General features: G+C 39.3%; 1 protein-coding gene across 4 annotated transcripts in view; it reads left to right on the top strand.

Annotated features, from left to right (window-relative positions):
* Positions 1–14,250, top strand: part of SPTAN1 (spectrin alpha, non-erythrocytic 1) — a 45,690-nt gene that overhangs the window by 7,229 nt on the left and 24,211 nt on the right. For all 4 annotated transcript variants that reach the window (XM_084219652.1, XM_084219655.1, XM_084219654.1 and 1 more), the window contains 20 exons: positions 859–1,098; positions 1,724–1,849; positions 3,184–3,324; positions 4,293–4,439; positions 5,023–5,156; positions 5,751–5,895; positions 5,988–6,142; positions 7,390–7,525; positions 7,961–8,062; positions 8,292–8,429; positions 8,848–8,958; positions 9,412–9,489; positions 9,664–9,819; positions 10,167–10,371; positions 10,499–10,680; positions 10,956–11,199; positions 11,520–11,642; positions 12,324–12,541; positions 13,272–13,364; positions 13,701–13,835. In XM_084219652.1, the coding sequence (XP_084075778.1) occupies positions 859–1,098; positions 1,724–1,849; positions 3,184–3,324; positions 4,293–4,439; positions 5,023–5,156; positions 5,751–5,895; positions 5,988–6,142; positions 7,390–7,525; positions 7,961–8,062; positions 8,292–8,429; positions 8,848–8,958; positions 9,412–9,489; positions 9,664–9,819; positions 10,167–10,371; positions 10,499–10,680; positions 10,956–11,199; positions 11,520–11,642; positions 12,324–12,541; positions 13,272–13,364; positions 13,701–13,835 (3,009 nt within the window). The remainder of the gene's footprint in view (positions 1–858; positions 1,099–1,723; positions 1,850–3,183; positions 3,325–4,292; positions 4,440–5,022; positions 5,157–5,750; positions 5,896–5,987; positions 6,143–7,389; positions 7,526–7,960; positions 8,063–8,291; positions 8,430–8,847; positions 8,959–9,411; positions 9,490–9,663; positions 9,820–10,166; positions 10,372–10,498; positions 10,681–10,955; positions 11,200–11,519; positions 11,643–12,323; positions 12,542–13,271; positions 13,365–13,700; positions 13,836–14,250) is intronic.

Here is a 14,250-nt window from a genome sequence, read left to right on the forward strand (position 1 = left end):
TGGTTCCACTTTTAAAATTTATGTTAGAGTTCTGTTCTAGTGCCCAGATATTTTACTGAAAATCAAGTTGCTTTTGGAAAGTTGAGGAACTGAAAATTAAAGGTTGCTGCAATTTTAATAAAAAAGAGAAAAAACAGATCAGGAGTCAGGTGTTTGCTGCCTGTGGTAACAATATTAGGTTTTAGTACATAAACCAATGTGGAAGGATTTTCAGTCAGAGCAAGATCATTGGTTAAGCAAAATGCTCCTTGACTTACTTGACTAAGGTCACATCTGTGAAGCCTCTTACTGGCTTCTGAAAGGTTATGTAGGGAGTGGTAGGATGGGTTTGTAACTTTTTTTAATTGAGAGAATAAAGAAGAGATGCATCAGGCAGATGTGTGTCTACATATATAAGTCTATATAGATACATGTGGGCCACTTAACTGTTGTTCAAAGAAGAATAATATTCTTTAGTATTGAATATTTTAAATAAAATATTTAGAGATATTGTATGTTGTACAAGAAATATATTATGTCTGTATCTACACACATTTGTGCACAAACCCACATTTTTAGCTGTTGTGTTGGACACTTGCATGCTACAGTTTGAGATGACACAAACTTTATATGACTGCAGCCATATTTGTCCAAACCAAATAGGTGTTAAATGTCCTTGTAATTTTCCTTTACCACTTTCTGCTAGAAGTGTGGTTTTATTTATATGTAAGATTTTATACACATACCTGCACACACAGAGTAAGACTGTAAGTAAACCACGTGTGATTTTTAAAAAACACTTTTTTTCTGCATGGATCTCTTCCTAATCTACCAGTGTTTTGTAAGATGAACATAATGGGGTTTTATTTTTGCTTTCAGAAAATGGACCCAAGTGGTGTAAAAGTGCTGGAAACAGCAGAAGATATCCAAGAAAGGCGTCAGCAAGTTTTGGACCGTTACCACAGGTTCAAGGAACTTTCTTCTCTAAGGCGCCAAAAACTTGAAGATTCCTATCGATTCCAGTTTTTCCAGCGTGATGCAGATGAGCTTGAAAAATGGATCCAAGAGAAACTGCAGATTGCATCTGATGAAAATTACAAAGACCCAAGCAATTTGCAGGCAAGTCCTCCTCCCACTTTCTATTTCCTGTACTATTGATTTTAAGGTGTTACAGGTCAACAGGGATAGAACAAACACAGAAATGAAACTCGATCTGAGAGTGAAGAAAGATAGATGCAAATACCCATGACCTTGTAAAGTGCTCTTCAAAAGCCTGGCTTTTTTGCTGATGTAATTGGAATATTTCTAATAATGGATTAGATGCTACATCAGCATAGAAAAAGTTGCTCTGTGTAATGTAGTGTAAAACCAACTTTGTTTAATCTTAGAATTTGTTGGATGCCTTAACTCTGTGAATAAATATGAATTATCACTTATTGTTTCCACAAAAAAAAAAAAAATTGTAGAAAATAAGCTTGTGTGGGTAGAACTAGCTGACAGGATCTCAGGGGTTTGAACACTGTAAAGTGCAAGAGTAAACACAAAAAACAACAAACTGAAAACTGGGGTATTTGAATCCACCTGTTGATCCACCACATGATACAACTGATTTCAACTGTGCAGTTTTAGTATTTATTTGCCAGTCCTGAATATGCATAAAATACACTTAAAATCTTGCTGCTGGAGAATGTGGAAGAGTCCCTGCACCAAATCTCAGTTGTATTCTTTGATGTTTTCCTTTCAGGGGAAGCTGCAGAAGCACCAAGCCTTTGAAGCTGAGGTGCAGGCCAATTCAGGAGCCATCATTAAACTGGATGAGACTGGAAATCAGATGATTAACGAAGGCCATTTTGCATCTGAAACCATAAGAGTGAGTTTTAAAGCTTTTTTGCCTCCTCGCCTCTTACAGGCCTTTCCTTAAGCACTTTGTTCAGGTTGCCCAGACAACTTGATATTCAAAATCCCTCTTCAACATTCTACAGGTATTTGATTAGTGAAATCATGAAAAAACTTGTGTTTGTAAAGCTCAGAGGTGGTATTCTCTTTCATGAACACCTAGCTCGTACCTTCTTTTGGCTGCAGTTCTGAGGAGAACACTTTAAAGATGAGATGTTTTTGTATTGATTATCAACTTAATGATAAGTTCAGCATATCATTCTAACTTGCCTTTACTGGTTCAGTCCTTCACGCCGTACCGGACTGCCCAGCGCCCGATAGTCACGGCCACCCAAGTGGGGTCCCACATACGAGTAGGTGAAGCTTGTGGCTCTGCAGTGCAACTTGTTTTTGCAATGTCTCCTTCCTTCCTTAGTTGACAGTTTGCACCATCCTTCTGGGCAGTGCTCAGAGCTCTTTCCTCCTTTGAAACCTCTTTAATTGAACGTTCTGAGTGGATCAAGTGGTATCCACCCATGATGTTCAAAAGCTTCTCTTGAATGACTTTCAGGTTTCAGGTCTCGATGAGCAAAGTGTAATAGACAATGGGTGGAGCAGTTACTTTCCTGTTTTGCAAGTTGTGTGCATGTGTGGGAGTGTGGTTTTACTTTTCGTTGTCTATAAAGTTTCTAGTGGCTCCCAATAGTATTGAAAGGCCAAGTGCAGTGAGAGAAATTCAGTGTTAAAACTAGTAATTGCTCCTAGTATGTCCATATCATATCACTTCACAAAGCTATGAACATACTAGTTAGCTAAATATATTAGGGTTAAGTGTTTAGTGTTAAGAGAAGTGGTTAAAATACAGTGAAATGGCATAAGTTGTGTTGTGTTACGTAAGAATAAATTCCCAAAGGAAGATACTATACACTTATTGGGAGTTGACTTTCATATAAAAGACTGAACACTTGAAGGGGAGAGCAGCAAGTTTTTGGTATGACTTCATATTAGCATAGAATTTAAATCAAATTTTATCTCAAGATGTTTAGCTCATAGTTCCTTAAAGATAACTATTTGATAGTTTCATTAATTAATAACAACTGTCTAAATATTCAGTTCTGTAATTTCTAATTTTGTGTTACAGCCCTTTACATAATTTGAAAACTATTCACTAGAGATAAAATCATGAGGTTTGTCCCTCGCCCTTTGTCTAAAGTAAAATTTAGGATGTACCGCTTCAGAAAAATAAATAAATCTACTGTTAAGGACAGGAAGGAAATAAATCTCATCTTCTTTGACAGGGGATTTAATAACAACGTCCTTTTGTTTCAGACTCGACTGCAGGAGCTGCACCGACTATGGGAATTACTGATGGAAAAGATGAGAGAGAAGGGAGTCAAATTATTGCAAGCACAGAAGTTGGTGCAGTATTTACGGGAATGTGAAGATGTCTTGGACTGGATCAATGACAAGGTGTATAATTACCTCCCTTTATTGAGTCCTTGATGGGAAATTTGATGCGTTTGTGTGAAAAATTTCTGTCAGCATAGAGTTGCTGGAGGTCAGGTAGTCTCAGAAAGCTTGTAAAGGCACCTGTATGTTTTATTTAGTTATTCACATTGCATCAGCAATATATGTGCAAAGTACTACTGGTTTTTGCAGCCACAATAAAAGTTATTAGTCTAAGAGGAAGCCTGTTTGTTGCAGGGTACTTTTAGCATAATCAATTAATTCTTTGCTTTGAGAAGACAAATAAAATTCAAGTTTCCTCTAAGGGAAATCTTCAACACGTAAAAGCAAATATTATTTGTTTCAGAAAGGAGCCAGCGGAGGCAGCAAGCAGTGTGCAGATAGTAACTAAATGATTGGAATATCTTTAGATATTGTAAGGACATGAACTGTAGGAGGACTATTGGGTCTTGATTCTTTGAACTCTAAGGAAGCAAACCACAAACCACACTATCAAAAGGAAAAAAAGCCACAAAATAATCACACTGGTTTCCTTAAATGATGGTTTGCTGTTTTGTATCATTGTGGGTTCAAACTGTAAACCCTGCATAACTGTTACTGAATACAACACTGCACTTCTTGTGCAGAAATCTTGCATCAGAAGCCTACAGCAAATGCCCATAAGCAGTGTAAAAAGGAACAAATTCTAGTCACTCTGGGTGGTAGGAGTTTGAACTTGAAAAGTTAATATGACTAAGGAAGATGAAAAAATAATCCCCTTAGTGATCTTGCATATTTTCTGCAATAATGGATAGATGTTGGGGCAGGGAATGGATTTTATTCATTAAACTTCATAGTTTTACGTCTGACCTTAAACACTGTGATTGTCTTTGACCTATTGAAAATTAGGACAGTGTGCTTCCTAATTTTTAATAGTGATTTCCCATAGGATATACTGAAATTAACTTTTTTTTTTTTTTCCAATGTGCTAGGAAGCAATAGTGACATCAGAAGAGCTTGGACAGGACTTAGAGCATGTTGAAGTTTTGCAAAAGAAGTTTGAAGAGTTCCAGACAGATCTTGCAGCTCATGAAGAAAGAGTAAATGAAGTGAACCAGTTTGCTGGCAAGCTTATCCAGGTAAGCATTTATTGGTGTTGAAAATCTCTCTTGGCAAGTCAGTTACACAGCAAACATTTGTAACTTCCCCTCTTTTCCCCCTGGTTCAGGGCAGATCTTTAAGCTTTGTTCCACATGGGTACTTGGCTTTCTTCACCTTAAATGGTCACAGTTTGATTCACTTGTTCTTCTACTGAACAGCCTGAATAACTGCCCCATCTGGGAATGCTCCTGAAAATGTGGAGAGTAGTGATTAGTCAGAGAAACTGTCATATTGGGGTCAAATTTATTTTCCTTGGACAGGGAGGTTTAATATCTCTTGTGGTTTGATATCTGGGACCTGGTCAAGGATGGAGGCAGGGCATTCCAGGGAAAAAGAAGATACTGTGTATAGCCCTCTTCCCATGGACTAATCAGTATATAGGGAAAACACTACATGAGTATTGAATGTTTGCACAGTGAAATTTCAGGGAAACTATTGAATTGGGTGATCATCTGGAAAGGATAGTAATTATAAATTGATCTCTTGAAGACCAGCAGCGTTTTGTCAATGGATGTAAAACCAAAGAACATATGAAAATAGCATTTTTCCTTTGCTTGCCAGGAAACACATCCTGAAGAGGAACTGATAAAGTCCAAACAAGATGAAGTAAATGCAAGCTGGCAGCGTCTTAAGGGACTTGCCCTTCAGAGGCAAGGAAAACTCTTTGGGGCAGCTGAAGTTCAGCGTTTCAACAGGTATGAACTTGGATCTGCTGAATGATGTAACCTTTGTGTGGGTGTTTAATGATGCATTCAGCTGCACACAGTAGTATGAGAGGAGCTACTGTCTCCTTTTGCTTTGCTCTTCTGCATGACTTGCTGAATGAACTCCTCGTTGTTCTATAATTACTTTAGAATGGTCATTCTTATGGAGCTTTTCAGAACTTGGCAGTTTTGCTCTCCTTTCCTCTGAGGGCTTTTTCCCCCAGTTCTGTCCTAGATGAGCGTTAAATGGGGTGTGCTTTTTTCTATTGGATGTCAGCCCGGTTCTGGAGGCTCTGAGCAATGTCTTTCTATTCTCATCTCCATCTACAGCATTTTGAGATTTGCTGTAAAGAATGGGAAGTGAACCCACACTATGACAGTGCTCAGTGGTGCTGTAATTCCTGGTTTGCTTCTGGTGACAGTGGCCTGTTAATATGCTTCAAAGTTTCTTGAGATGCAAAGAAAGTCTGTTTACGTATATGGGTTTGTATGCTAGTATATCTGGCACACGTATGGGAACACATCCTGCTTCCTTCCTTTTTCCATACAAGACAAACTGCTTTCAATTTGTGCTTTGTTTTGAAGGGATGTGGATGAAACAATCAGCTGGATTAAGGAGAAAGGGCAGTTGATGGCCTCAGATGATTTTGGCAGAGACTTAGCCAGTGTGCAGGCATTACTGCGCAAGCACGAAGGCCTGGAAAGAGACCTGGCAGCTCTGGAAGATAAGGTACCCGTGAGATGCATTTCACCTACAGCTTAAATGAGGTAACCAGCTTGTAAAAGGCTGGAAGCTCACTCTCAGTTTGTGCCTGGGTTTAGGTGAAGGCCCTGTGTGCAGAAGCTGACCGTTTGCAGCAGTCTCACCCAATCAATGCTTCCCAAATTCAAGTGAAACGGGAGGAGCTCATTGCCAACTGGGAGCAGATCCGGACGCTGGCAGCAGAGAGGCACGCTCGCCTCAATGACTCCTACAGGTGGGTCACTGCAGCAGGACAGGGCTGCTTCCCTCCTTGGTCACATTTGACAGAGGCCTCTTGGAAGGAGAAGAAAGGGGTGCCATTTCCAAAATTTTGGCATGATTCTGGTATTTTAAGAGCAGCCTTGTTCACCAAATTCTATTTTGCACTAACTTCTTGTAGTGAAAGAAATATTTATGTGACTGAAAAATTATTGCAGCTTTTTGTCGTTCTCTGGGTGTGGATCAACTATCAAAATAGACAGTGATGTTTAGGACATTTGCTATTTTCTCCATCTAAGATGAGACATGCCTTTGGAAGTACATTATCTATTTCAGTTTTGCTGGGGGAAAAAAAGTTTTTTTAATACTTTTATTACAAATCTGTTCACTACTCTTTAAGGGTCTCTATGAAGACTGAAATATGATATATTTTTTTATATATTGTCTGAGACCAAATGAATTCCCTGTTTCTATGGTAGTGTTTGGTTTTTTTTGTGCTGTGGAATTTGTGTTCATCCAATCTTGTCTACACTAACCTGATCTCTGGAACATAACCTGTTAGATTACTGTTGAGAAGCCATTCTAAAAACAAACTAATCCCAATATGGTGGTTAGTTTACATCCTTTCTGGCTTTGTTTTTCTGCCCTTTGTTCCTTCCCACAATGTGGGATTTTTGGCAGTGGAGACCCACACAAATAATCTTCTTCTTTGCCTTCCCTGCCATAGTCTCTTCAGAGCAATTAACAGCAAATATAAAAGGGAAACAGAAACTGATCACATTTGCTGATAAGTGTTAAGCATATGCCAAAGGCAACAACTAAAGGCATTCTGGAAGGAATTTGAGGATTTGTTTGCTTGTTTTAGGGCTGAGGCATGTGCAGTTGAAATTTTCTGTCAGTTCCCTCCCCCACACACTGTTATGGTTGTGGCAGAAGAAGCCCTGTGAATTATCTTGAGAACTGTATTTTGATTTCTGTTGTCCTCAGTGTATAGTTAGGAATATTAATTTTGCTTACAGTATACATTATATGCAAAATATATCTTTGAGACATTGATTTAAAACCCAACATTTTCATAACTTCAAAAGACTTCTTTTTTTGATTGAAAGCATATTTAGTTATTTAATATTCTGAGCAGATTTTTGTGTTGTTTTACTTGTATCTGCAGAACAGCTTTTATGTTTGTAACCCTTTCTTTGGGGAAAGGGAGAGAAACTCTGCAAATTAATTATTCCTAATCATTTTTTGCTTTGCTTACCTAAGGCTGCAGCGCTTTCTCGCGGACTTCCGAGACCTCACCAGCTGGGTGACTGAGATGAAGGCTCTGATAAACGCTGATGAACTTGCCAATGATGTGGCTGGGGCAGAAGCCCTTCTAGATAGACATCAGGAACATAAGGTAGAGTGGTTATACAACCAAATCCAGTCAGCAGCCCTCAGATTTGTATGTCTAAAACAGTCTTTGAGTCAGTGTTGTAGCACTGGAATGCTTTGATCATGCAACTAGCACAGTACTAGATTGATGTCTTGATTGAATATTCTTAAATTGTTTCTAAATGGTAGATATATACTAAGTATTTAAGAATGCTTATGATAATATTTTATTTAAAATAGGCCTGATAATAGCCAGTTGGACTAATGATTGTTTATGGTCTCCATCATGATGCTCTCCATCATGAGGAATTCCTATAATTAAGTAGAAAGAATGCAGCTCAAATAAACTTTTAGTTTCATTTTAATGTAGGAATTTATACCTACCTGCATTGTAGGGTAATTCTGACACTCTGCACTAGGATAAATTTTGGTAATGGCTTTTTCCCATCTCCTTCCACAGGGAGAAATTGATGCCCATGAAGACAGCTTCAAATCTGCTGATGAGTCAGGCCAGGCTTTGCTCTCTGCTGGGCACTATGCTTCTGATGAAGTTAAAGAAAAGGTAAGTTGAGAGCAAGAGCTCCTAGAAGAATTTTGTCTCTATCTTCTATGTCTCTTAATTTAAAAGGATGATCACATCAGGAACTGGAGATTTCATTGTTTACACAGGAGGTGATTTTCAATTCAGTGCTAACCACTTTTTTAGAGTCACAATCTGATTTTCCATTGAGATGGAAGTGAACTAGAGTGTTAAGTAAAATTGTTATATATTCCTCTTCCCAATCAATTAGCTGACCATCCTCTCAGATGAAAGGTCTGCCTTGCTGGAACTGTGGGAGCTCCGCAGACAGCAGTATGAGCAGTGCATGGACCTGCAGCTTTTCTACAGAGACACTGAACAAGTCGACAACTGGATGAGCAAACAAGAAGTGAGTGCATATCTTTGAATTCTCCAGATATGGTGGACTTTAATTTTTGGGTAGTCTTTTGTAAGCTCAAGCAATTGGTATTACCTGCTGGCAGTGCCATGAACACCCACGAGTGAGTGGGTGCTGTGCAGAGTTATTTATCTGACTGCCTGAAATGGTGCAATAGCTGTTTCCATCTAATGCTGAAACTATGGGCTGTGACAAGTGGGCTTGATGTGGCTTTTGTGTGTATTAACTCTTGTAAAATGCTGGTTGAATAAGAAGCTGAAAAGAATTATTGGCTGTTAGAAGCATGAACACCATGCCATCTTTACCTTTCAGTAATAACATTCAGCAGGAAATATTCCTGGCTGTGCTTGAGCTTACTTATAGCAGCTGAGTATGGAAACATAAAAACATGTTTGTGTCCTTACTTCAGGCTTTTCTGCTGAATGAAGACCTTGGTGATTCTCTGGACAGTGTGGAGGCTCTTCTAAAGAAGCATGAAGACTTTGAGAAATCCCTAAGTGCCCAAGAGGAGAAAATCACAGTAAGACATTGACATTAGGCCATCACTAAATGGACAAGAAGTGAAACAAGGGCATTTATTCACTGGGGAGGAGACACTGGTGGTAAAGGATGGGGTTGGCTTTGGAGAATGATCTTCTCTTCTGTGCGATGTATTAGCTCTAAATAACAGGTACTGTCTCTAAAATGGAAAAGAGTGGAAAAGTATGGGATAGGACTTGAGTTCTGTCTCAGAGCCAGGTAACCTGGTGCATCCTTATCATACCAGCACACAGGTGGATGAATATTTGTCAAAAAATTGCACTCTTCCACATGGAGAGGGTGAGGATACAGAGAGAATAGGGTGTTAGGCTAGATCTGCTAATGGCTTTCTGCCAGTTTTACTGTGATAAACTTTGGGGAATTGATACACTAAGCAAATTTGCACAAGCAATTTCTATTACACCAAATAAATGGAAACTTGTTTTCCCTCTAGGCATTAGATGAGTTTGCTACTAAGTTGATTCAGAATAACCACTATGCCATGGATGATGTTGCTACACGCAGAGATGCTGTAAGTATCCAAAATACATTTAGACTGTAGGCGTTAAATCTTGTTCTGCTTTATTATTTTACATGGTTTGACTTCAATATAGGATAAGTCAGTGGAGTTGTCCCAAGAGGGATACAGTGATAGTTCTTATGAGCTTGAAGAATTTAAAAACCTTTCACTTTCTTCTTTTTTCAGCTGCTGAGCCGCCGAAATGCCCTTCATGAAAGAGCCATGCGCCGCCGTGCTCAGCTGGCAGATTCTTTCCATCTGCAGCAGTTTTTCCGAGATTCTGATGAGCTTAAGAGCTGGGTTAATGAAAAGATGAAAACTGCAACTGATGAGGCCTACAAGGTAAACACAAAGATTAATGGTAGAATGCTTTTAAGGCAGTAACCAGGCTTAATCAGTCTAATGACATGAAACAACATCAGCTAAAATGTTGCTGATAGTGGGTGGTATTAATGGCAACAGGAGGAATTGTGTAATTTCTTCCTGACCCCAAGAGACATTTTGCCATCATGAAGTAATTGTGCCTATCCAATAGCTTAAGAATAGTGATTTAAGGCATTTTTTTGGCACCAGATCCTCTGGTTTACACCATGGCGTGTCTATGAATGTAGTGCAATTTCAAAAATTCTTCAGAGATCTTTGGGTACTGGTTTTGTATTGAAATGTTCTATTTCTTTCTTCATCTGTAGGATCCATCGAACTTGCAAGGTAAAGTTCAGAAGCACCAGGCTTTTGAAGCAGAGCTGTCTGCTAACCAGAGCCGTATCGACGCCCTGGAGAAAGCTGGCCAGAAGCTCATTGATGTCAAGCACTACGCGTCTGATGAGGTGGCAACTCGCATGAATGAAGTCATCAGCTTGTGGAAGAAACTTCTGGAGGCCACTGAGCTCAAAGGTATGACTTGCTCAGGAGTATATGGGCAAATTTCTAGAGAGTTTAGCTGGGAGAAGGCAGGAAATGAGTTAACTTCAGTTTCCACTTGACTTACCTGTTCTGTTCTCCTCTTGCCTGTCTCTCTCAGGTATAAAACTGCGAGAAGCCAATCAGCAGCAGCAGTTTAATCGCAATGTGGAGGACATTGAGCTCTGGCTGTATGAAGTAGAAGGACACTTGGCTTCTGATGATTATGGAAAAGATCTTACTAATGTTCAGAATCTTCAGAAGAAACACGCACTGCTAGAGGCAGATGTTGCTGCCCATCAGGTAAGGAAATAATTTTTATTCATGCCTTTTCAGATCTGCTCACTCAAAAGATGGTATTTTCAGATATGCTTAATCAGAGACCTTAGCAGGTCTGGTTTTTATAATTTTTTTAGCTTTGGGTTTTACAGTTTGCTAATCAGAAATAATTCTGAACTAAACCATAACTTGTATGTCTCTAAAATAATATCTTTATAACTTCAATAGAAATGAGCTTCTCAGTCACTGCAGCCACTTCACAGAAATTCTGACCTGATGGTGTTGCTGATCAATTTTAGGATCGGATAGATGGCATTACCATCCAGGCACGCCAGTTCCAGGAGGCTGGGCACTTTGATGCTGACAATATCAAGAAGAAACAAGAAGCTTTGGTGGCTCGTTACGAAGCTCTGAAGGACCCCATGGTAGCCCGCAAGCAGAAACTCGCAGATTCTCTTCGCTTGCAGCAGCTTTTCCGTGACATTGAGGATGAGGAGACCTGGATTAGGGAAAAAGAGCCTATTGCAGCTTCAACAAACCGAGGTTGGTCCATCCTGATGTCTCTAGGATACAGATGTCAGAATTGCTCTGTTATGAATTGTATCTTTATAGAACATTCTCTGAAAATTTCAGAGCTGTTTGGTGTAATTCACATTGCCCAGAGTCACGTAATTGCCATTGCCCCTGGGTCTCTGTTATGTTGCTCATGTAATTGCAGTGGTGACATAGTTTCCATAGTACTCTGTCCTCGTTGTTAGAGTTCTCCCTGTGCAAGTTTGTGCACTGCTGGCTGCAGCTGCCTTGAAATTTTTGTTTCATCTAGTGACTCTGATTTAGCTGATTAATTATTTTGTATCTTTCAGGCAAGGACTTAATTGGTGTCCAGAATCTGTTAAAGAAGCACCAGGCTTTGCAGGCAGAAATTGCAGGCCACGAGCCTCGCATTAAAGCAGTCACACAGAAGGGAAATGCTATGGTAGAAGAAGGTATGTCTCAATATTTTTTAACTCTGGCAGTCTTTTGTTCTCTGGCCCAGCACAGTTAAGAATTACTGGCTGATTTTATCTTGATAATAGGCAGGTACCTGCTAGCAGGATGAAGTCCTTTCACCTGAAAATAAAATCCTAATTTTGACAGATCTCTGTCTACTCTTGATGAACACTTATTTAGCAATTTTGTGCCTATTGTATTTAGTCTCTATAGTTAAATCTGTTAAAGGGCTCTATCTGAGGTACATAATCATGATGTGAGAGAGAGTTCTCTACAAAGACAGTAATTCTTGCTTTTAAATAAATAGGCATCTTTATTTCTGACTGGGTGTTTTTAACATGAGAATTAAAAAAAAAATACTGCAGGTCTGAAATAATATTTTTCTGGTGCCAGAACTCTGGAAAGAGATGACCTTTTCTGTTTCATCACTGAAAAATGTTATGATGTGTCTCATTTTATTCCTATTGATTAAGATATGCTAGTACAGCTTGATTGACAGGTTCAGTGTTTTCCAGTCTGAGGCAGAAGGACCAGCTGAGTTATGTTTTTTATAATTCTAGTCTAAATAGCTTTAAATTGGTTTAATTTTTTGACTTTGAAGAATTACAGGTAATCTTTTAATGCCTATTGCTTTTGTCTGCTGAAATCCTTCAGTTCCCTCTCCTTCTGTTGCATAGGACACTTTGCAGCTGAGGATGTGAAAATCAAACTGAACGAGCTAAACCAGAAGTGGGACTCTCTGAAAGCCAAAGCATCTCAGCGTCGGCAGGACCTGGAGGATTCCCTGCAGGCTCAGCAGTACTTTGCTGATGCTAATGAGGCTGAATCCTGGATGAGGGAAAAGGAGCCTATTGTAGGCAGTACTGACTATGGGAAAGATGAAGACTCTGCTGAGGTATTTGATATTCTTGTTTAAATCAATTTTGCATAAGTACAGTGAGGATTTGTCCAATGGTAAAAAATGAGCTGTGATAATCTCAGGATTCTTGAGGGTGGATTCTTGCATCAAGCAAGATTTTGGCTCTTAGTCAAATGATGACACATTTTCCTGTGTCTTAGTTGCTACTGCACATGAAATTCTGCTGCTCAGTATATTAAACCAACTGTGAAGAAGCTTTACCTCTGTATTCACTCTTTTAGAGGGTTTTGTTTTTTTAAGTATAATAAAAATAATATCAGCACATTCCTCATGGGATGAGTATTTCAGTATGAGTCTGGTTTTCAGCAGTTCATTAGTCTGGAAGTAATTTTTTTGTCTGGATTTGTTTTATTGATATCATTCTGCAGTCAAACACCACATCCCAGGCAGTGCTGACTGACATTTTATCAACATGAAGTGCAGTTTAAAGGCACACTTTAAACTTCCCCGTATCACTCTGGAAATAGTTCTTTCTGGTCAGAACAAAAGAATGTTGCTGAGATAAGGTAGAGGCAAAGCACCAGAAGCATTAGGACCACTATCTAGCCTGTGAATAAATAGAAGTGATTATTCCCATGAGAGTCACAAGGCTGGCAGCTCTGAAAAAGCCACATTCCCTTTGTATGGAGTCAAAGTATATATTTTAAGCAGAGGCATATTTGTAAAATAGCAAGGTGTGCATTTTGTTATTATCATCCCTTTTCAGGCTCTTCTGAAGAAACATGAAGCTTTGATGTCTGATCTCTCTGCTTATGGCAGCAGCATCCAGGCATTGAGGGAACAGGCCCAGTCATGCAGGGTAAGGAAAAATGCCAATCATGTACCTAAAATTCATGGGTCAGCAAAAGGTAAAAACAAAGCTCAATAACAGTTGTTGGTTTTGAGAGGTTATTGCAGACTGTGCTTGATTTTCTCAAAAAAATTAGCAGTCTGTTTTTATAACCTTTAAACAGCTGTATTGTTTTGAAGTAAAACAATTTAATGTGGTGGTTTCCAGGGTTTGAGCCCAGACAGCACCTAAAGTGACCCTACAGTAGGTTTAACTAAGGCTGAAGTCTATTCTAGGACAACAGCATTGGTTATAATAAACATGGAAAAGCTCATTTTTTCTTGTGCCTTTTTTTTTTTTTTTTAGCAACAAGTTGCTCCCACAGATGATGAAACTGGAAAAGAGCTCGTTCTGGCACTCTATGATTACCAGGAGAAGAGTCCCCGGGAGGTGACAATGAAGAAGGGAGATATCCTCACCCTGCTCAACAGCACCAACAAGGTGGGTTCTGCCCTCCTGCTTTGCTGCCCTGCTTGGCTCCCTCGGTGGTGTGTGTTTTGTTTCGTTTTGGCACATTTAGCCCATGTCCCCATTCAGCACTTCAGCTGAACCTCTTCATTTCCATCACTCTTCTACAGCTGCCAACTTTTCCAAGACAGGGCACATGTCTGAGAGAATTTTAGTTCCTGATGTAGAGGAACTTTTGGCCAAATACAAGGGAAGATGTGGGAGTAAGATCTCCATCTTCAAAAGACTCTTTCTTTGAAATGATCTCCATAACAAGAGCAAACTGTTGAGAGCATCACTGGTTTCCTTGTGTTAATAGAAGTCTCTGATTTGCAGCATTCAGTTGCCCAGCATTCTTTATGCGTGATGATATCCTCACAGTGGTTGCTTTGTGGTTTTATTGCTTCCA

This window comes from Fringilla coelebs (genome assembly GCF_963513975.1).
Source record: "Fringilla coelebs genome assembly, chromosome: 21".
Classification (NCBI taxonomy): domain Eukaryota; kingdom Metazoa; phylum Chordata; class Aves; order Passeriformes; family Fringillidae; genus Fringilla; species Fringilla coelebs.